This window comes from Girardinichthys multiradiatus, chromosome 19 (genome assembly GCF_021462225.1).
Source record: "Girardinichthys multiradiatus isolate DD_20200921_A chromosome 19, DD_fGirMul_XY1, whole genome shotgun sequence".
In the NCBI taxonomy this organism is placed as follows: Eukaryota; Metazoa; Chordata; class Actinopteri; order Cyprinodontiformes; family Goodeidae; genus Girardinichthys; species Girardinichthys multiradiatus.
In genome coordinates this window covers 32502907-32527095 of record NC_061811.1, presented here as the reverse complement: position 1 = coordinate 32527095, position 24189 = coordinate 32502907, and the positions used below count along the sequence as shown (strand labels likewise).

The 24189-nt window shown below is 40.7% G+C and overlaps 1 protein-coding gene across 1 annotated transcript; it reads left to right on the top strand.

Moving 5' to 3' along the window:
• On the top strand, positions 1–18570 carry cpxm1a (carboxypeptidase X (M14 family), member 1a). Its single transcript, XM_047346180.1, has 13 exons — positions 1–396; positions 2486–2595; positions 3442–3581; positions 3749–3833; positions 5619–5769; positions 5930–6018; positions 6164–6287; positions 9690–9886; positions 10992–11171; positions 12480–12774; positions 14878–15017; positions 16271–16373; positions 16993–18570. Exons 1-13 carry the CDS (start codon positions 78–80, stop codon positions 17304–17306), a joined length of 2247 nt encoding a protein of 748 aa, XP_047202136.1. The 5' UTR covers positions 1–77; the 3' UTR covers positions 17307–18570.
• Positions 18571–24189: the final 5619 nt, after the last annotated feature.

Genomic DNA, 24189 nt, shown 5'->3' with positions numbered 1-24189 from the left:
CGTCTGGGTCAATCAGGACATTAACTACCCGGAATTTTTTCCCCCTACCACAACTCTGCAGCAAAAAAACAAGCAAAATGGAAAGGTCATTGTGCATTTTGGCTTCAGTGATTTTTCTAGGAGGTTTTATACATGGAGCTAAAGCAGCTACAGATAGTTTTTCTTTTTTATCAAACTATACCACCCCAGCGTCAGTAAAGTGGACCGAGGCTGTGACTGTGGTGGAGCAGAGCAGAGATGGAGTGACTCCAACAGCAGCAACAAAGCTGAACAGCAGCAATGTAAAGGAAAAACAGCCCAACTCTACAGATGTCAGTGAAGGCAACAAGGGAATGAAGGAGGAGGAAGAAGAGGACAGAGAGGATCCCAAAACAAAAGATGAGAAAGCAGAATTGGGTAAGACAAAAAAGCCTTCAACTTAACCGGAGTTTTGCTTGAAGCTGTATGTGAACAGAGAGACACATCTTAATTTCAATTTAACGCATAGCCACTTAATATCACATTCTGTTTAGGACTTTGTGGTAACTTTTGTCAAATAAATAATAATGTTGTTACAAAAATAGAGCTGTTTATTTAGTGTTGCAAACATAAGTTTTATCCAGTTAGATTTTTAATTCTCTGATCGTCTTGTTCAGTTCCAGCTTAATTAGCCTCCCTGGATGAATAGACTGAAGACGAATTCCCCAGCATGTTTGACTTTATATAGCTTCACACATGTTGCATACAGTGCCCTGCAAAAATGTTCATTCAAACTTTTCACAAAGTTTACAACCACAAACTTCAATACATTTTATTTGGATTGACATAGATCAACATAAAGTTGTGTGTTATTGTGAAGTGGAAGGAAAATTATTCATGGTTTCCAATGTTTTTAAGTAAAAATGTAAAATGTGTTGTTATTACTTATACATGAGCTTTCAAAGACACCACAATGAAAAGTATAAATTCTAATGTTTTCACTTTTGTTAGGACATGGATAAGACTCATCACCAATGTACATTATAAGGACAGATGACATACGGGTCGATATGAGGTTTAGTACATTGGGTTTGATGATAGAACAGTCTGTAACTGAGTTGATTAGAATGCTGCAGCCACACTTAGATTAAGGATTGCACTCCTGCACCTACACACTCTATCAGATAGACACCTGAATGGTGAAACAGTCTACTGATAAACACTGAGGGAATTGTACATCCCTTGCATGGGATCACCAGATAAAAAACTGCATTTGACCTTCTTTCGGGGCTGCTTTGTCACTTTGATCACCAAGCGGATCCAGGATGGGAGCCTCAGCAATGATCTCTGTAACCATTCCTCTGCCTTATTTAGATTAAAAGTGTTAAAAGTATAGTACAGTTTCAGAGTCATTCCTGTAAGAGAAAGTGTTGTAAACAGTGGGGTCGGTTCTAGGGAGAAAGATCTGGATGAACAACGAGCCGTCTAACCGCCAGCAGGGTGCGGATTTGTATTCCGCCCACAAGTCGGTATTTTGTAGGACTAGCGTTCTCTAACAGCTGCAAGTCTTTTGGGTATGCCTTTGCACCTCTTTTTGTGTCATGTTCTTTAAAATATAGGTCAAGCTCAGATGAACTTGATAGATAGTATCTTTGAACAGCAGTTTTTCAGTTTTGCCACAGACTTTCAATTGGATTTAGATCTGAACTTTGACTGGTTCATTTTGTAGCTTTGGCTCTATGTGTAGGGTAATTGCTGTGCTGGAAAGTGAACCTTCACCCACAGTCTCATTCATCTATCCTTTAACTCTGACTGGCTTTCCTGTCCCTGCTGAAGAAAAGCATACCCACAGCATGGCACTCCTACACCATGCTTCTTAGAGGTGGCTGTGTTTAAGTTATTAAAATGCACAAAGGAGAATATTGAAGATTATGTTCCAAAGGAGATGAATATTTATGCAAGACAATTAAGCTATGGATTCAATCAACTTGAGTCATTTAGGCTGCTAAGAAAACTCTTTCTTAAACGAACAGGGATCATATTAAGAAATGTTTCAAACTTTCCAAGTGTGTTTTCTATAGATTCCTTTATTGTAAAGAATATTTCAGATTACAAACCCAAACACAAAATGTATTTGTGATTAACTGGAACATTACTGATTGATCAGAATCTCTTAACTCCCTGCAGCTTGAGCTTCTCTCCCATTGTTCTGCTAAACTTCATAACTTTAGTCCTCAGCGTGACTCATATTACTTTCAAACCCTCTGGGAGTTCATTTTATCACCATCCTCCCCCATCCCAACACAATCTTTGGAGGAGGCGATTGCCTCAAATGTTCCACTGAACTGACCCTGCACGATTAGCGGTATTTTACAAAACAACCACTCAGACCTCATTTCACATCATCCATCATGTGTTTGCATTCTTTGATAAACCAAAAAGCGAGCTTTTAACTCTTATGACATAACGCTTTCTGACTGCTGCTGCTCAGGAGCCGCAAATGAAGCCCTTGTTGTTTTACTTACAGACTGCCCTCCCCTCGGCCTGGAGTCCCTGGGAGTTGACGACAGCCAGATCCGGGCCTCGTCCCACCAGCGAACGGGTCTGGGTCCTCACAGAGGGAGGCTGAACATCCAGGTCGGTCTTCATCACAAAAATGATGCATCCCAAGTAATGGGCAAAAACAGATGTTTAATGAATAAGAATAAGGATAATAAATTCAAGCTGAATTGCGTTAGTATTGTTTTAACTTAACTTAGTAAGATAGTTAACTATATTTGACTAAAAACTATTACATGATTAGCAAGTTTACTTCACCAGTTAAACATTTTAAAAGTTCAGTGACATTTGTTGTGTTTGATAACACAGTCTACAGTGAATCTGACAGAAAACCAAAGTAAAAAAAATAAAAATAAAAATTGGCTCTTTGGACAGAGTTTATCATCCGAGTTGTGGATCTCTGCAGCTCCTCCAGGGTTCCCTTGGACCTTGACTGCTTCTCTGTTGAATGCTGTCCTTGTCCCGTCTGTCAGTGGATGGCCAAATGCATGCCACATGTTTCAGAATTATATTCGTAATTAATATTGAAAACCATGTACATTTTTCTCCTAATTCATAATTGTGTGCTACTTTGTTTTGGTCTCTCATAAAAAAAAACACACATTAAGGTTTGTGGCTATACTGTGAAAAAATGTGAAAAAGTTAAAGGAGTATGAACAGTTTTGCAAGGCAGTGAACCTTAATAACACGTTCTTAGCTTTTAAACACAGAGATAAAATATAATGTCCCAACACTGCATTCTCCTGTTTCTGCAGCCCTAAATCTGCCATCTGAAAGCAGTTTTGTTATAAGTAGGTCAACTTATGCAATAGCAAATTCCCATGCAATGTTTTACACTAACGCCAGACGAGAAGCTTGATGGATTTTGCAGCTGACTGAAAAAAGAAAGAGAAATACATTTTTTCTTCTTTCTTTCTTTCTTAGTCAGGCATTGAAGACGGAGATCAGTACGATGGAGCCTGGTGTGCCGAGTTTAAGGACCAGCATCAGTGGCTTGAAGTGGACGCCATTCATCTCACACTGTTTACTGGAGTCATCCTGCAAGGCAGAAACTCAATCTGGAGGTCAGGTAGTATCACAGTTTTCTATGACTGACTACACATACGAGGAATTAATATATAAAATTGGTTACCATACAGAAAAGGATCCGTTAAAAAGGGCTTTATTCTTTTGGAGATGACATCTTTGTGCAATCAAAGAGTAAATGTATTGTGTTTGATTGTTGTCATAGTTGGCATTGGGTTGAAACCTACAAGGTTCAGCTAAGTAACGACTCTGTGGACTGGCAGACCTGCATGAATGGAACAGAAGAGGCGGTAAGAGCAACATTCTGTATGCTTTGATTTAAGGACGATGTGTCCCCGCTGACCTCAGTGGATCCATTAGAGCTGGAAAGCAGGTTTCGGAGATCTCGCTCCAAAATAATACAATAAGAACCAAAGCAGGCTGTGCAAAAGTAGAGAACAAAAGATTCAAACAAACCCAGGGAAAAATAGAAAATCATACATAAAACACCAAATATACAGGGCATTTTTTATATGATGATGAATGCTAAAGCCATCACAGCAAGTCCAAAGACATCCAAGGTTTATTCTGAGCCCACAATCCCCCAAAAGCGTTTTTGTTTTCCTTTTACACCACATGTCAAATCTGATTTTTCCATCTTTAGGAAAATCAGATTTCTTTCCATGGAAAAGGAGGAGAAATGGGGAAAAAAGTCTTCACAGTGTTTTATTTCATTCCAAGACAACTATTGATGCCAAGGAGGTCATGTTTTAGACTTGTGTTTTTGCCTTTAAGACAAGGTGTGAGGATCTTTAGAAAATAAAAGTCTGGCTCTGATCCAGCTGTTAATGTGTTTATTCTTTGCTGAAGGATTTAACTGGAGAAGAATTTGACCCAAATGCTTCTTGATGTCTCTCTAGGGACCCTCTCAAGAGACATTACTTGCTCCTTTCTGGAGTGCTGATGTTGCTCAACTGTTTACTTACCTTAAAAGCTTCAGATTGGATTTGTATATCCAATTGCAACAGTTACTGTGATTGTCCTGGCCATATTTAAACCAAACACATTGAACACATATTGAGAAAAAATGTTATATTTGTTTTATTCAATGAAGGACTTTGCTCCAGTTTTTATCAGAATTCCTGTGGCGAACAGTAAAAACCAAACTAACTCCCTGCAGGCAGAACCGGTGGAACAGAACTAACATATTTTATATGCTACGTTTTGTTTCATCTCTACATGTTTTTTTTTCTGCATCCTGATACATGGCAAAGGAAGCCTGGAGGTGTAAGGAAAAGTGGTGACCAATATAAAGCAGGTGTGTGAAAAACGGTGACCAAAGTCAGAGAAACATGAGCTGAGGGTCAAATTTAACTAAATACTTAGTTATAAGTATTTACTTTTTATAAGCATGCTTGACAAAAAAGTACTCACTCCCACTGAATACTTCAGTATTTTAGTGTTAAAATCCAACAGTGTCAGGTTAAAGTTTTCCCACCCTTCAAACTATTTCACATTTTATAACATTACAACTGCAAATCTTTTTTATTTATGCAATGTACTCACAAATTAGTTCAAAGTTGTGGAATGAAAAGAAATAAAAATCTGAAATGTTGTGGGTCCATTTGCATTCAGCCCCCCTGGGTCAATGCTTAGAGCCACATTTTGCTACAGTTACAGGTGCAAGCCATTGGGGGTGTGAAACTACAACACCTTCACTTTCTTCTTTGCCCAGCTGCTCTGCCACATTCAATGGAGAATGTCTGTGAATCAGTTTTTTAAGTCTCGCCACAGATTCTGAAATTGATTTAAGTCTAGACTTTGACTGGGCCATTTCTAAGTATACATAAGCTTTGATCGAAACCATTCCATTTCATCTCTTTTTTAATATTAAAGGCCAGTTAATCTATGCTCCAGTCTTAAATCTTTTGCAGCCTCTAATAGCTTTTCTTGCGGGATTGCCCTATTCTTATGCCCTCGCAAAATCCCAATAAAATACATTAATGTTTGTGGTTGTTAACACAAATGTGAAAAAGTTCAAAGGGTTTGAGTTCCTTTGTAAGTCTCTGTATATGACTGTTCAACCCATTGTACAGATATTCAAAGGGAACCAGAATCCAGAGACTCCGGTTCTTGGGCTCCTTCCAGTTCCCACTGCCGCCCGTTTCATCCGCATCAATCCTCAAACCTGGTACTCCAACGGGACCATCTGCCTCAGGGCCGAGGTACTTGGCTGCCGTGTCCACGGTATGCATACATTTACCAGTGCAGAACCACAGAGTGTGTCACAGTTAGTGAGTCATTTCATTGCTATACTTTCAAAACAGGATACTGATTATATCTAATGCAGATGTTAGTCAGCAGAAGAGACCAGGTTACCAAAACTTTCTCTGGTGTTTCCACATAGATCCAACAGATTTGTATTTCGACCAGCATGAAAGAGGATCAAGGGATAATCTGGACTTCAGACACCACGACTACAAAGAGATGAGAAAGGTAAATCCAGACGATGAGTAACTTCCTCTCAATAAAGTTAAAGCAGAGGGTTTTACTCTGACTATTAACAGTTTACAGATTGACTCAGACGCCAGATTTAACCCCTCGAAGGCTTTCACTCTAGCTTGTCTTTCTGACCGTGCAGCTCATGAAGTCTGTGACTGAGGAGTGTCCAGACATCACCCGCGTCTACACCATAGGCAAGAGCTACATGGGCCTCAAACTGTACGTCATGGAGATCTCAGATAACCCTGGGAAGCATGAACTCGGTAAGAACATTTAAAGAATCAGAGTTGAGATGAAAAAAGTATTTGACCCCTTCAAGTTTTTGCTTTATTGTCACAAATGTTTTAGATCATTAAACACATTTCAATACCCTTTCAAAACTGATATACTAACAACAGCCACCAAGGATTTGTGATAACTACCAATACATCTTTTACATCCCTTTTTTGCAGAGATGTTTTAATTCTGAAATGTTATTTTAATTTTACCCCAGATGTAATGGGGCGAACATCTTCTGAAAACGTTCAGATTTTGTCTTCCACAGAATATTATCCCAAAGGTCTTTGGGGAAATTAAATGTATCTTGGAAAATGTGAAATGTGCTTTTGTATTCTTTTTGGTCAGCAGTTGTTTTTGCCTTAAAACTCTCGCGTGGATGCAAAAATGGAATCTGTGGATTGAATCATTAACATGAAGAGCTCTCAATGTTCTTTTGGGTTTGTTGGTGACCTCCTGCATGAGTTGTCGATGCCCTTCTGGAGTAATTTTGGGAACCTGGGAGGGTTCTCCACTGTTCCATGTTTCCTCCTTTTGTGGATAATGGTTTGTGGCTCACTAGAGTCCTAAAGCCTCAGAAACTGTCTTGTAGGGCTGTGAGTTTTCAGAAATATAGCCACCAGCGATATAGATTTTAACTCTACTCATAAAACCTTCAGGAAGTCTCACCATGTTTTTTTTCTCAAAACAATAATGCTTCAAACTTGACTAATACTTTTCACTCTCTTAGTATTGCACAAACCAAACAACATCACCACCAAACCTCCACTCCACCCACAAAGCTGACTTGGGCATTTATTTTATCTATGTGATCCTTGGGCCTCTTGGGACTGAAACAAAATCTCCTTTTAGAAATCTTGGGATAACCTTTGATTTAGGTTTTACTTGTACTCATGTCATATCTCTGGTTCATTCCTACTTTTTCCATCTGAAAAATGGTGCCAAACTTTGCTCTCTTGTCTCTACCTGAACTGAATATACTTATTAATGCTTTTTTTTTTCTTCACATCTGGATTATGGAAATTAATTTATGCCTGTCCAACCAAAACCTCCCCAAAAAATGTTGTCATGTTGTTAAGAATGCAGCTGCCAGGATGCTGACAAAAAGCAGCCAAATTCTCACAGGTGAGTCCGCTGCTAATACAAATACATTGGCTCCCCATTCATTTTAGAGCACGTTTTAAGATTCTTGTTCTGACTCGGAGATCATAACAGAGGCTGGCTGATTTCTGTCCCGTTCATTAAAGCAGTCCATTCACAAAACACATGGAGATGGAAAAAAGGCACCTTGATCCCATCTTGAAGAGTTACCTGTTCTTGAATTTCCCTAGGAAGGGGCATGATTTGTCACTTTTTGAGAACTTTAAGCCTGCTTCATTTTGTCAGACTGGGTAACAGGACTGGGTACTGTTAGTGAAATGCAACACAAGTTTCCAAAAACTGTAGTTAATCAAAGTTTTTGCAAGGGCTGGGGGCTTTTTCCACACAGGGCCGTTTAGATATGTTTAAATATCTGAAACATGGAGGTATGAAGAAATCCTTAAGAGTGCAAATACTGTTTCACAATACTGTATATCTGGGCTGAAGTTCCTCATGTCTCCTCAAGTTACTCTGAGGCCCAGTTTGGCCTCCTGCAGTGTTTATACAGCCTGGTTCCTTCAGCAGAACAACACAGGGAGGGCTGGACTGTAGGGAAGGCCCTACGTATGTAAACTAACTTTTTGATTTTAGTGTTATATTGTCTTCAGGCATTCAGACTTTTGCTTTAAAGTTAACGGTGGTTACTCTGTGTGTGCCAAAAACCACAAATAAATCAAGCGTGGTGCAGCATGTCCTACTTTCTTCTCAGAAAAGCTTTTCTTGAATCCTTCACTCCCAAAGGAGATGATGGGAATTTCTTTTTTGTTCTGTGTCAACAGCTGTTGTTAATAAACGTGGTTACATGGATGAAGGTGACTCTAATGCCGAAGACAAGGCAAGCGTGAAGATTTGCAATCTTGGAGAAAAAAGTTCTTATTGAGGACAAATTTTGGGTACTTGGACTTTTTTAAATTCAGGAATGTCTGCTGTTAAATCCGGCCAATCTGACTATTTGTGGTTCTGTTGAACACTTTTACTCAACACAAAAAAAGGCTAATCTGAGAACAATAATGTGCTCCTCACTCTAAATGGACTCCATTACCCATATTTGACCACATACACAGTGCTTTGCAAAAGTTGTCATATTTTGTCATGTTAAAAACCACAAACATCTACAATATCTTGTGCTAGACCAACAAGAAGCAGTCCAGAAAATTTTTTTTTACACATAAAACTTCAAGTCTTAATTCCTTTGCGGCCTCTAACAGTTTACTTCCCTGTATTTAGCTCCAAGCATCCTCCGCATCAACTCTAAAAAGCTTCCCCACAGAATGATGTTGCCACTACCATGTTTCTAAGTTTTCCACAACAAAGTCCAGATTTAAGGGGCTGTGCTACTCATTTTTTCAACCAGAAAAATGTGAACTCCTCCCTCCAGATGAGGGGATCAGTCTCTGCCTCGAGCGGGGGAGATCAGGTAACTAGCTGCCTATTACACAAATTATGGCAGGATGGAGTGGGAGATGGATACATGAGTTAGGGCCTCATCTGCAGTAATGTGGGCGCTGCTCCATTACGTTGTGGTGAAGCAAGAGCTGAGCCAAAAATCAAAGGTCTTGATTTATCACTACAATTATGTTGCAACCTTCACCTGTGGTTAAAAAAAATCAGGATCAGGACTGAAATAACGAGATCCCGGATACAAGCTGTTGAAATGAGCTTGCCTTGCAGGGTGACTGGACTCAGATTTAGGGCACTGGTTGTACTGGGGAGGCTTGGAGTAGTGCCGCTGCTCCTCTGCATCAAACCTAGTTAAGGTGGCCCATGCATCTGATCAAGATGCCTCCTGCGGTGACTTCTAAAGGCAATAGGTTGCACTGCATTTTATTCAGAGCCATCAGAGTATCAGAATACAATTGAATGTCACATTTTTTAGATTTTTATTTGTAAAACATTAGCAAGACCATGTATTATTTTCATTAAATTTCACACCACTTTATTTGCCCTATCAAATAAAATTCACAGCAGCATATGTTAAGGTTTCTGGTTGCAGCATGGCAACATGTGGAGAGGTTCAAGGGGGTGAAAACTTTTACACGCTACTGTAAGTGTTATGCCCGTACCAAGATCAGGAACAGTAGATCTGTAATCTCTGGGACATCTTAGGAATTTTTTTACATTCAGGAATGTAAAAAATTGCCAAATTTCAAATAAACCTTTTATTCCTCAGTTGACCTAATATAATTATTTCCTCATGTTCTCATGTTTCTTGGCAATCATAGTGACTCTATAAATTCTCCCCTTGGCAGGTGAACCGGAGTTTCGCTACGTGGCAGGGATGCATGGAAACGAGGCACTGGGTCGAGAGCTCGTCCTAAACCTCATGCAGTATTTGTGCAAAGAATACAAAAAGGGCACCCAGCGTGTTGTACGGCTGGTTACCGAGACGCGGATTCACCTTCTACCCTCCATGAACCCTGATGGGTATGAAGTAGCTTATGAGAAGGTGGGTGATGCTAGAGTTTATACAGTGCCATCAGAAAGTATTCACACCCTTTCACTTTTTCCATATTTTGTGGCGTTACAGACATATTCTGAAACCAATAAGGATAGTTTTCTTAAAACAAAATAGCAAATAATAAAGTGAAAACATTTGTAGACATTTTTGTAAATTAATAACTGAATGTCAACATTTAAACATATTAGGTACTTAAGTCTTCACGGATTTTACTTAATACTTTTTTGAAACACCTTTGGCATCAGTGGCAGGTCTTCTTGCACATGTCTCTACAAGCTTGGCAAGCCTGCTTTCAGATGTTTACTCTCATTCTTCTTCTGCAGACCCTCTCAACCTCAGTCAGATTGGAAGGGCAGCCATTTTTAGGTCTTTTCACAGATGTTCCTCTGCATTTAAGTTTGAGCTCTGGTTAAACCATTAAAAAACATTTACAGATCAATTTTGATCTCACTCCTTTGTTATCTTAGCTGTGTGCTTTTGGTCATTGTTGTGTTGGAAAATCAATAATTGTCTTAGCCTAAGTTCCAAAGCACTTTAGGTTTTCTTGAAGAATTTCTCTACATTATTTTTGCTATCATATTACTCTCTATGGGGACAACTTGACCTGTTCCTGCAGTAGAAAAAAAATTCCCACAGCATGATGCTGCCACCACCAACATGCTTCACAGTAGAAATGGCATTTACCAGGTGATGAGCAGTGCTCACTCTCTTATCCCCACAAGGAAACAGATTCAGATTCAGGGGGAGTACTGGTGATTCCAAACATCAGTTCAGTTACTAAAGACCACAGAGATTTTTGAGATTCTCAACAATGCATCCTTCCCCAGATTTGTGCTTTGACACAATGAGGTCTACAGAGAATTCATTTGACTTTATTGCTTGGTTTCTTTGCTTTAGGATTGTGAGCTATTTTGTGTAGATTTTTCAAAAACTTTGCAAAAGTAGATGTTAGAAGTCTGTAATGTCCCAATATCTGGAAAAAGTGTGTGTGGGGGGGGGGTTTAGTTGCATTATACATCATGGTACCTTAATTTGAATGCATGTATTGACATTTCTGATATCGTTTCTGATGGGCTGATGTGATCTGCTGCAGGGCTCAGAACTGGCCGGCTGGGCTGAAGGGCGATACAGCTTCGAAGGAATCGATCTGAATCATAACTTTCCGGACCTTAACAACATCATGTGGGATGACCAAGAGAGTGCAGCTGATGGAACTAAAGTGTCCAACCACTACATCCCCATCCCAGAATACTACACTCAGGAAGACGCCATGGTGAGGAATAACAGCTTTTTCCCCCTCGCTTTGGCACCACTTCTGTTAATAATGACAATGTTCTGGTGGGAGAAAAACCAAACAATTTAGCGTTTGAATTCTCTTTATGGAACAAAACATATGACTATGAACAACAAGTATTAGACTCTCTCATATAAATTTCACAGGCTATGAATTTTATGTGAGTGATGAACTATAACATAAAAGGATACCAGAAGGACTTTAAGAGAGGTACATGTAAAAGATTACTGTTTACTGAAGGTTATCCTGAAAAGTATCTTTAAAAAAAAAAAAACATGCAAAACCCAGATCAGAAAGTATTTCCAAAGCCGAGAGCCAGAGGTTTTCCTGGTAAACATCCCTCGCTGTATACTCCGTTTCCCTTTTTAAGGAAATTAAATGTTAAGTCTTTTCCATGTAAAACAAACAGAAAACACGTTATTTTGAGCATGAAGAAATTGAAATTTCTTTCAAGATCAGCATTTTCAGGAGTGGCTTAGCACGAGGAATGCGACATTTGTAGCCCATGTCTAGTATTTGTCTGTGTGTGGTTGCTCTTGATGCACCGACTCCAGCCTCAGTCTGCACCCTGTGAGGTTCTCCTATTAGGAGCATTTTATTCTAAACACAAGCATTACCAGTTAGAAATATTTATACTACTCAAAATGTTTCTAACCTCGGCCCATAACAATCACAAACTTATATTATATTTGGATTTTCTGTGATAGACCAACAAAAAGTAATGAAACAAAGTGAAGTGAAACAAAAAGGATCTATGCTTTCCATTCTTTAATGAAAAAAACAAAAACGATCTTCTCGCCCAGGCTTTCAGTTCAGGTGGACAGTCATGTCTTGGTAGGTCTGTACTTGCACTATAATCGTTCCATTTTCAGAAAATGGATTGGCCAGTGCTCAGTGGTTGGGATGTTGTTTTCCAACCTAACTCTGTTTTAAATGTCTTTGCACTTTTAAACACTGGTGTGTTCTTTGGTCTTCATGAGCCTGGACTCTGTTTAACAATTTAGTGACCTCTGAAGGTATTCAGGTGGTCACACTTGATATTTTAGGGGTATCAGAATAAATGCAAATACACTTTTTAGAAATTATTATAAAAAAATTGAAAACCGTGTATTCTTTTTCTTCCACATCAGAATTATGTGCTGCTCTGTGTTGCTCTATCACACAAGAACCGAATAAAATACATTGAAGTTCATGGCTATGCTGTGACAACATATTAAAACATTTATTTTCAGTTTTATTTTTCTTCCACTTGACTGAAGGGTCCTCATTTTTTTATCCACTGCTCAGGTTGCACCAGAGACACGGGCCATCATCAGCTGGATGCAGGACATCCCCTTTGTGCTCAGTGCAAACCTTCACGGTGGGGAACTGGTCGTCACATATCCCTTCGACTGCACCCGTGACTGGGCCCCTCAGGAAGACACCCCCACTGCAGATGACGCTTTCTTCCGCTGGCTGGCCACCGTCTACGCCTCGACTCACCTGGTGCTGGCCAATCCCGACCGCCGCATCTGTCACTACGAGGATTTCCAGATGCACAACAACATCATCAATGGCGGAGCCTGGCACACAGTCCCCGGCAGTGAGTCACTGAACCACATGTGAAAGTTAGAAACTCTCTCCAGAAATGCAAAGCAGTGGAGTTAAGAGGATGTTGTCTGTTTTTGCTTTAATCTCAGAGAAAAAGGAAGAGAGAAAAACGCTGTCTAATGAAAGTTCCTGCTGGATAATTATTCTTATATTGTTTAAAGGCCCTTATTTATTCAGATTTTAGTTTATCATTAACCTACAATATTTCCTCATAATTAATATTTCTCAATACAGGAGAAAAATACATTTTATCTTATATGATGCAAAATACCATGCCACTACAAACTGTTTTACAGTAAAATCCGAGAATAAAACTTAGGAAATCTAAGTTTAAAATACAGTAGTTCTCTTTAAGGATCTTCACCCTTCAACTTATTGATTCTGAAAAAAGAAATTATAACTGGAGGATGAGGAAAGACATTTTAAAGGATAGATAACATCAGATATTTACACAAACTGTATAAAAACGCACAAACGTTTTTCTCACTGCCTGACATTAAATCAGATTAAGCTTTTCCTGTTTTAGATGTTCCAAAGTTATTTCTATTTCCTAAATACCAAAGTTATGAGAAAGAGAATTTTTTAGACTTTCTTCAAAGTCTGAAGTTACTATATTTTTCTATTATTTAGTAGAATTGTCTTTAAACTGTATGATTTGGATCAAATGTTGGGTCATTTGGGTCATTTAATCTTCTGGCTGATGTCTTGAAATGTTGCTTCAATATTCCTATATAACGTTCTCTCCTTGTTATGCCGTCTATTTTGTGAAGTGCACCAGGCCCTCCTGCAGTGAAACACCCAGACAACATGATGCTGGCATCCCTGTACTTCACAGTTGGGATGGTGTTCGCGGCTTGCAAGCTTCCCCCTTTTTCCGCTAAATGTAGCATTGGCCATTATGGCCGAACACTTGAATTTTAATATCATTATAGGACATGTGTCCAAACATTATGTTCTTTGTTCCTTTGGATACTTGCAAGCTCTTAGCTGACTTTTTTTTTTGTTACTTTGTAGTGGCCTTTCAGCTCATGTCCTACAGGACTTGTTTCACAGTGAAAAATAGCACCCTTCACATCTTCACAAGGTGTTTTGCTTTTGTTCTGGGGTTGATTTGAATATTTTATACCAACTTTTCTAAGAAGCATGAAGGCTGGACACCCCTATTCTGTTCATGCTTGAAAATAATTGAACAGAACAATGTTCTGAACGAAACTTCCGACATCTAGATATTTTACCCAAGAACGTACCAGACTTCTCTTCCTGACATCTTGGGAGGTTCCGTTTAATTATTCTATGATAGTAATCTTATTCATTTATTCATCTTCTATACTGCTTATTCTATAGTGGGTCACTGGGAGAGCTGGTGCATATCTCCAGCAGTCTACGGGCGAGAGGCAGGGTACACCCTGGACACGTCGCCAATCCATCGCAGGGCAACACAGAGACTTACAGGACAAACAACCATTCACACACTCATTTACACCTAAGGGTAATTTAGAGAGACCAATTTACCTAACAGTCACATTTTTGGACTGTGGGAGGAAGCTGGAGTACCCGGTGAGAACCCCCGCATTGACGGGGAGAACATGCAAACTCCCTGCAGGAAGACCCCCAGCCGGGTGCAAGGCAACAGTACTACCAACTGCTCCACCGTGCAACCCTATAGTATACATATAGCAAATCTTAGTGTAATGTAAATTTCTGACTTTGAAGACAGCAAGAGGAAACTATTTATCTGTGTTCTCTCTGTCATTATTCGGACATTAAGGAAACATAAATACTTTAAGTCATCCTAACTGACGTAAAACAGGAAAGGTTTGATAAACCGAGGGTGAATTTTCACAGCGAGCCTGCAATTCCCTTATGTAGCCACTAGGCGCCGCTGAAAGCAAGACTTAAAAATACGTTGAGTCACATTTAGATCAGCTGTGGTGAAGTCTTTAAACATGTGAGAATAATATTTGACCTTCCTGATGGAAGATATTTTCACTTCCTGTTTGGCGGTGAAGGATTAATGAAGATTTCCTGAATATGCCATTTGAAATGATTGTCTATTAGACACAATTTGGTATATTGGCTTTGTGTCTTTCTGCAGGTATGAATGACTTCAGTTACCTGCACACCAACTGTTTCGAGGTGACAGTGGAGCTGTCCTGTGATAAGTTTCCTCATGCCAGTGAGCTTCCAGTTGAGTGGGAGAACAATAAGGAGTCTCTTCTTGTTTACATGGAGCAGGTCAGTCTGAACAACACGTTTATAAAAAAATTCAGTTCTGTGTAAAAGTCACACTCACAAAGGGCATGAATGTTAAATTAGTTTTAGACCTTTAAGGATGCTTTAAAATGGCTCCTTTTTCAGGGCTCACTAAAACCTACACTTGGAGTGCTGTTACAAAGTATCTGCTCTCTTGCAGATTTCTTCAGTTTTCTATCACACTTAAATGTTTTAAATCGTCAAACTAATTTTAACATCAGACAAAGATAACCCAAGTAAATACAAAGGGCAGTTTTCAAATGATTATTTCATTTATTAAGGGAAAAAAAACAATCCAAGCTAATTGAGCTCTTTGTGAAAAAAATAAAGGGTTACAAAGCCATCTCAATACTCCAGCAAATGTCAATGAGAGCCATTGTCTGCAAATGGAGAAGCATTGAACAGCGGTGGACCTTCACCATGATTATCCAACCTACAAAGATTACTGCAAGAGTCCATCGACTTATCCAGGAGGTCCCAAAAGAGCATCATAGACTTCACTGGCCTTAGTTAGTCACTGTTCATGATTCAATAATAAGAAAGACACTGGGCAAAAATGGCATCCATAGAAAAAGGACTAAAAAAAACATGACAGTTAAGCATGGTTTTACTGGTACAACATGACTTAAATGATGGAACCATGAATTCTGCTGTCTAGCAGAAAATCCTTAAGAAGTTCTCCTGGTTTATACTAGTTTCACAATGAGTGGCCTAATCAAAGTCTGATGCTGTGACATGATTTTAAACAGGCTATTTAGGCCAATGATTAAGATGATCACAAACAGCAGGATGTTGAAATACCGCTGTGACTTCCCACAGTGAAGCAAGTTTTACGTCCATAGACTGAGAAAGTGCCATCCAAGAATTAGCTTGCACTCCTGTATTGACAAATTCAAACTTGACAAAAATGGGGACTTTTTGCCCCTAGTGTTACCTGTGCATTCCAAAAGCTGGGCAGAAAAAACAAGAGGAAAGAATACCTTCATATTCTTCAACTTCAAGCAGCAGCTAGATAGTTGAAACCTAGACATAGTTGTATGTATAGTAGCTTAAAAGCTGGGTCTGTGCCTGGAAGAGTGGTCAAATGTTTAACCAGAATTATAAAAGCTTGTTGATGGCTACACACATTGTAAAGTAAAGCAGCATATATCAACTTTTTATTAGAACATCAGCACAAGTCATTTGTCTCACATCCTGAGACTGAGTTCACAATACAAGGTTTCCTCCTCACTCAGGTTCACAGAGGGATTAAAGGCATCATCAGAGACAAGATCACCAAACAAGGAATAGCAAATGCTGTAATCAAGGTGGAAGACCACGACCACGACATCAGATCAGGTCTGTCACAAAATTTCCATCCAGCCCACTATTTAGATTCCCTTTCTATTGGGGCAAATTATAACTTAATGGAAGACTTACTTCTTTGGTTACTCTCCATGTTTTTTTTGTAGATCAATTTACGTGAAGTTCAGAAAATTAATTTGTGTATTTCAAGATGTCTTTTTGTTTAAAACGAAGGTTCCTGGGAAAAAATGTTCGGGCCTCTCATAGTCAAAACGCATGAACAGAAAACACGAACTGTCAAGTAGTTTAAACTAGGAAATGACCGAAACAAATGCTGTAAATATTTTATAAAAAATGTTTTAACCCTTCCACTTTACAAAGCTCCACCCATGGTTTACGGTTGATACCAAAAGTACCAATTAAACTGGTTTGGCCCTGCTTTCTGCAGTGGGAACAACAGGGGTCAAAGAATGGTCCCAGAAAACTGCCATGTTGGCTAATTCAGGGAAATAAAGCAGTAAAGCTAGAATTAAGTTAATAATTTTATTCTGAATTAAGTACTTGAAAACCATACAATCTCTCTTGTTAGACAGTGAATAAATACTCCAGTTTTAGGAAGTTACAAAGTGCTAGAAACTCCTAACAACCTATATTTTTCCTTAATCTCCTACAGCCAACGACGGGGACTACTGGCGTCTGCTGAACCCAGGCGAGTACAAGGTTGTTGTCTGGGCCGAGGGTTACTTTCCATCTATGCGTCGATGCCATGTTGGCATGGAGCCTCATCCGACAATCTGTGACTTCACCCTCACCAAAACTCCCATACAGAGGCTTAAGGAGATCCGGGCCAAAGGAGAGAAGATCCCTAAAGACCTTCTGCTGCGACTTCGTGCTCTCAGGATCCGTAAGCTCCGTGCCAGTACAAAAGCCATCAACCGCCGCAGAGAGAGTCAGCAGCTGCAAATGAGGAGAGCTCGCTCCTCCTGAGTCTGGAGGAAATCAGTGAGAACAGGACGAAGGGCTGAGGAAGCCTCTGAAATGATCTGGATTGTTGGTGTAACTCCATTTTATGAAAAATGTCTACGTCTTCTATTGAAGGATCAGCTGTGCCGATTAACAGAAACAGCAAATATCCAAAATTACACAGTTTACAGGGCCTTGCAGAACAATTCATACCACTTGAGCTTTTTCACTTTGCACCACAATCACAACGTCCATGCATTTTATTGGAAATTTATGTGATGGACCAACATAAAGTAGCACATAACTGTGAATTTAAAGGAAACAAATTTAAATATAGTTACAGATAAAAATGAACAGTGTGGCTTGCATTTGTATTTGGCCCCCATGAGTCCACACTTTATAGAAGCAGATTTTGCTGCAGTTACACCTGTGACTGTATTTGTGCAGTATTTGTTTTGCTCCCCAAAGTAGCCTTTTATAGAGTTTGTTGTTCCTTGTTGATAGCTTGTGGGTAACTACAAGCCATGCAGTAAACCAGACTTGTGGTTTTCTTTAAACAACGATTGTTTTCTTGCCTTCTTCTATGAAGGTGAGGTGAAATCCCAATTGAACAGTGTAGCGACTAATAAATATCAATCAGAACATTCTGTTAGTTGTGTGCCAAATTGCATTACACATCTATCCATCCATCCTCTATACCCACTTCTTCCATACTGGGTGGTGGGGGAGCTCGTGCCTATCTCCAGCGGTCTACGGCAGTCTAAGGCGGGGTACACCCGCGGGTTGCCAGCCCATTGCAGGGCACGCATCACACATTTAATAGAAAACAATAGGTACTGCTATTTAAAGCTTCAGGGAGGACCAGAGCCTAAACTGCCATGATTGTCCAAAGTGCAGGATGTGCATTTCAGAGTTTAAACAAAAAAAATTGCTACATGAAGTTTATGAATAGTCATGAATTTCAAAAGCTTGTAAAGTTCTAAACTAGCTGAATAACATAAAGGCCTTCTGCAAAAGCTTCTTTGAGAAGAGTGAAACATGTGCGCAAAAGGTCAGATTTATCAGGATTCATGTTGCTACAGTTTGTGGGTGTCCAACAAAACATGAAAAAGGTTTAGAGGTATGAAAATGTTTGCATAGCGCTATTTATAAAACATCACAAATACTGGTTCAGATTATTACTTTTTTTGTTTCTGTTCACTAGCTAAAATGTGAATCTCACTGTCAGCTGGTCTGATATGTCACATCTTTTCTCTGTTTTTCTATTAAAGCTCGTCTGTGGCCACAAGCTTCCAAATAAATGTGATATCTAATGTTGTAAAGCATCTACATTTATAATGAAGGTAAACATTACTTATTTAACAGAAATAAAGTAGGCCTATCGGTAATGATGTTGGCAAAAATGCAGTGAGTGCACTTTCTAAATGCTGCAATATTAACTTACAACTATTGGCGAATCAATGGAATAACTGCTCTTAAAAGTTGAGACTGCTGTTTTTTTTTTTTATTTGTATCAAATATTTAAATAAAAAACAAATATGAGCCAAAGCTAATAATTTACCCAGCTAAATATTCAGACTTTGTTAAATAAAAAATATGTAACAAATGTGACTTTTTATCATTTATATTAGGAGCAGAGGAGATACCACTAAACTTGTGTAAGAGATCAGTTGCTATTAAACAGTTTTACTCATTTAAAGCAAAGACAAAATAATTAGAGTTGACAAACTGTCTTTAGCGATGTTGATTGACAATTAGCATGATTAGAACGATTGCTATTACTAAAACAGCAGTCTCTGGGTATAAATCCAAGACAAAGTGGATCCTTACTTTAGCTCCAACATGTCCTGAAAGAGCAACATTTAGCCTTCCTGTTATCTGCTTAAAGTCTTGCTCTTTTTTTTAACTAGAAACGATATTATGATAATTATTGAAACCAGTTTTATTACGAATCAGAAACAGGCGGACCCAAGATTCAGCCAGACACAGTACTGAAAATTTTAAAGGTTTATTCAGCCACAGGAAAACGTCACTCAGGTAAAACTCCACACAGCTTCCAGGAATCACTGGGGCAGAAAGAGGGATTAGTGACTTGTAGTTTCTCCAGATATTGCAGGGATCAGAAAAGTCACTAACCTGCTTTTGTCTTGAGTAGAACTGGAAACCCAGAGGGGAAACCTCGGTGGGTGGCAGGCAGTGATCTCCACAGCACAGGTAAAATGTGACTTCAGGCTGAATAATCCAAAGGCAAGGCTGGCTCAATAATCCGAGGATAGAAACAGGGTCAATGATCGGAACAAGAGACGTCAGGCAAGGGGCAGGCAGAGGCATTAACCAGATGCAAGAAACAGGGTCGACAACCAAAATCCAAACAGTCCGACAGGGAGCAGGCAGAGAGGCAAAAATCCAAAAGGCAAGGCAAGGTCAAGAAACAAAGATCAGACAGGAAGGAACGCTGGGTATCTACTCACATGATGGCTTTCAAAAATCTGGCACCGTCTGCTTGTCAGAGACAGTATAAATCAGGGAAGACACAGGTGCTTGGCATGCCACAGATTGCACTGCACTGCAGCAGCCACCAGGTGCATCTCATCTGCTGATTGCAGCCAGGGAGACAGGGTAGAGCAGACGTGCCAGAATCATAACAGTACCCCCCCCCCCCCCCCCAAGTCGGGGCTCCACTAAGGGCTTGACCTGAGAAACGTGAAACGTGGGGTGAATCCTCATGGAATTGGGTAATCTCAGCCGTACAGCTACAGGGTTGATGATCTTGGAAATTGGGAAAGGTCCAACAGACCGGGGTGCCAATTTCCAGGATTCTACCCTTAATGGAAGGTCCTTGGCGGAGAGCCAAACTTTCTGCCCCACCTGGTACTTAGGGGCAGGGGTCTGTCTCCGGTTGGCCGTTCTTGACTGAACCAGTGACATTCTGATCATCGACCTCCTGGCCTTTCTCCATATTCTTTGGCACCTTAGGGCAGCCGCTTGGGCGGACGGAACATTAGCTTCTCTCTCCTGAACCGAAAACATGGATGGCTGGAAACCAAACACAACATGAAAAGGGGACAAACCAGTGGCACTTGATTGCATAGAATTCATGGTGTACTCAACCCAGGGCAAATTTTGTGACCACTTGGTCGGGTCTGACTCACATAAGATGCACAGTTTGGTTTCCACTTCTTGGTTTGCCCTCTCAGTTTGACCATCAGACTGAGGATGAAAACCTGAAGAGAGACTGATAGAAATTCCTAACAAGGAACAGAACTCCTTCCAAAAACGTGACACAAACTGGGGTCCTCTATCAGAAACAATGTCAATAGGAATTCCATATAGCCTGAAAACATCTTTGGTCAGTATCTCACCCATCTCCTTTGCAGACGGGAGCTTCTCCAGGGGCACCAGATGAACCATCTTAGAAAATCTGTCAATTATGGTCAGTAGAACAGAGTGACTATTTGACACCGGTAAACCTGTTACAAAGTCCATAGCAATGTGTGACCATGGGCGAGGGGGAATGGGCAACGGGTGCAACAACCCCGCAGGGGGGCGACGAGAAGACTTGGCCTGGCAACATTGAGTGCATGTAGAAACAAAGTCTTTGACATCCTTAACCAGTGATGGCCACCAAAACTGAGTTTGAACTGTCTGAATCGTTCTGCTGATTCCAGGATGACAAACGAGACGAAAGCAAAACAAGACTCCAGTACCTTTGGCACAAGGCGTTCAGGAACAAAACAGCGGTCTGGTGGGCATGATGGTGGGATAGGCAGATCCCTATTGGCCTCCTGGACCTCCCTTTCCACTTCATCTCAGGACACAGACAACCTGACGGGTTCAGGAAGGATAAACTCTTCACCCGCAGACTGAGATTCTGCGGGCTCTTGAATCCGGGATAGGGCATCAGGTTTGCCATTTTTACTCCCTGGCCTGTAAGACAGGGAGAAATTAAAATGACCAAAAAACAGAGCCCACCTTGCCTGCCTGGGGTTCAGTCGTTTTACTGATTTCAGGTACCCCAAGTTCTTATGATCAGTCCACACCATAAACGGCTCCTTAGTCCCCTCCAGCCAATGTCTCCACTCTGTCAATGCCAACTTGACGGCCAGCAACTCTCTGTTTCCCACGTCGTAATTCTGCTCAGCCTGTGACAGAGTCCTTGAGAAGAAGGCACAAGGGTGAACACGATCATCCTCACCTCTTTGGCTTAATACGGCTCCGACCCCAGTGCTTGAGGCATCCACCTCCACGATAAACTGTCTCTCAGGGTCAGGAGACTGTAACACTGGAGCTGACGTGAAGAGTTCCTTCAACCTATTGAAGGCCTTCTCTGCATCCTTATTCCACAAAAATTTCGCCTTGGAAGAGGTAAGAGCGTTCAGGGGAGTAGCAACCAGGCTGTAATTTCTAATAAACCTATAGAAGTTTGCGAAGCCCAGAAATCTTTGAAGCTGCTTGCGATCAGTTGGAACAGGCCATTCCAATACGGTCTTTACTTTGAAGGGGTCGACAAGCACTTGATCTGGGGAAATGATGAAGCCCAAAAAGGAAGTGGTAGTTATGTGAAACTCACATTTTTCTGCCTTGACGAACAACTGGTTTTGGAGAAGACGCAGGAGAACAGCTCCGACATGTTTTCTGTGGGTTTCCAGATCTTGAGAATAAATCGGTATGTCATCAAGATAAACAAACACGAATTGACCCACCATGTCTCTTAGAACGTCATTGACCAATGACTGAAAAACGGCAGGAGCGTTAGTAAGTCCAAATGGCATGACCTTGTATTCATAATGGCCCGTAGGCGTGTTGAAAGTCGTTTTCCACTCATCTCCTTCTCTGATTAGGACCAGATGATATGCATTCCTTAGATCCAGCTTAGAAAATATCTTTGCTCCCTGGATCGGATCAAAAGCTGTGTTCATGAGTGGTAAGGGGTATCTATTTTTAACTGTTATCTCATTAAGGCCTCTATAATCAATGCATGGTCTCAATGAACCATCCTTCTTCCCAACAAAAAAGAAACCATCACCTGCAGGAGAAGAAGAGGGTTGAATTTGCCCTGCCTTTAATGCCTCACCAACATATTTCTTCATGGCCCTGTGCTCTGGACCAGACAATGAATAGGTTCTGCCTTTAGGGGATGATGTGCCAGGAAGCAAATCAATAGCACAATCATATGGTCTGTGAGGTGGCAGAGCTGTGGCCTTGATCTTATTAAATACTTCCTTTAAATCATGGTATTCTTGCGGTACCTTGGATAAATCCGGATAGGTCTCCTCAACCTCATTCTCCACACTGACCTCCGTAGCAGCAGACAAAAGACAGTCAGCGGAACATGACTCAGACCAACCCAGAACTTCTTTCTTCTTCCAGTCAATGTGAGGGTTGTGTTTCTGCAACCAGGAGGCCCCTAGGACTACAGGAAGTTCAGGTGAATTAATGATCATGAAAGTTACTTTTTCTTGATGATTACCTCCAACTGTTAAGGTAATCTCCTCCGTCCTGAGGTGTGAATAGTTCATGCTGCAACCATCCAATGCTAGCACGTTTCATGTGTCAGCTGACGGAATAAGTTTTATGCCGTTCTTATTTGCGAATGTTTCGTCCATGAATTCAGTGTCTGCTCCTGAATCAATAAACACGGACCCCTGGAGAGACATGGAAGAGGTTTGAAAACGAGCAGGAAAAAAGGAGGAGGCAGTAAGTTGACTTCGGCTCAGTAGAGACCTCCCTTCCTCTGCTGAGCCTGTCCTTTTAATGGACACCTGAGTGCTAAAAGTCCCTTCTCTCCACAATAAAAACAGAGCTTGAATCTTCTCCAACGATCTTTCTCCTCAGGGGTAATCTTGGTTCTGCCCAATTGCATGGGCTAACAATTCTCATTTTCCTCAGTGAGAAGTGACTGGCTCCTTCTCTCATGCCGGTGTGCAGAACCCTGAGTTAATGATGAGCGACCCTTCTCATGGCGCTTCTCCTTCCTTCTCTCTGCCAACCGAATATCAATGCGAGCAGCCAGGTCCTCGAGTTGTTTCAGGGAAGAGGGGTAGTCACAGGTCGCTAACTCATCCTTGATGTCTGCGTTTAGTCCTTTCAGGAATGCATCCATCTGTGCTGCCTCATTCCAACGGCTCTCTGCAGCCAACAAATGAAAGTCAATAATATAGGACGAGACTGACTGATCACCCTGTTTGAGGGACAGTAATCCTCTTGCAGCTTCACGACTTGGAATAACAGGGTCAAAAACTTGAATGAGTTCCTTGGAAAAAGTTTAATAAAGATTACAAGATGCAGACCTGTTATGCCATTCAGCAGTTCCCCACTGTTTTGCCTTTCCTGCCAGCAGAGATATAACAAAAGCCACCTTGGAGCGTTCAGTGGGAAAGGATGACGGCTGAAGCTCAAAATGAACAGTCCGACAGGGAGCAGGCAGAGAGGCAAAATCCAAGAGGCATGGCAAGGTCAAGAAACAATGATCAGACAAGAAGAAACGCTGGATATCTACTCACATGATGGCTTTCAAAAATCTGGCACCGTCTGCTTGTCAGAGTCAGTATATATCAGGGAAGACACAGGTGCTTGGCATGCCACAGATTGCACTGCACTGCAGCAGCCACCAGGTGCATCTCATCTGCTGATTGCAGCCAGGGAGACAGGGTAGAGCAGACGTGCCAGGATCATAACAAGTTTATACAGAAAAACTGAACTGCAGTGTTGTTTAACCAGCCATCAGGAGGTGATTAAGATATTCTGTGGTTCATTACTTTTTAATACCATTTAGCTTTTATAAGAATTGAGATACACAATTTCTGGCAGGTTTTTATGTTAGCTAATCTAGGTGTTTAAGGGCTAGTTTGCATTTTAAGTAAAGTTAACAACTTGTCTGACAGACCCTGTTTTATCTAATTTTAGG

Excerpts from the sequence above, each read along its gene's own strand:
- cpxm1a (XM_047346180.1), top strand. The coding sequence starts at position 78 with ATGGAAAGGTCATTGTGCATTTTGGCTTCAGTGATTTTTCTAGGAGGT. Across the intron at positions 3,834-5,618 it reads TGAATGGAACAGAAGAGGCG|ATATTCAAAGGGAACCAGAA; the intron begins GTAAGAGCAACA and ends CCCATTGTACAG. Across the intron at positions 16,374-16,992 it reads CGACCACGACATCAGATCAG|CCAACGACGGGGACTACTGG; the intron begins GTCTGTCACAAA and ends AATCTCCTACAG.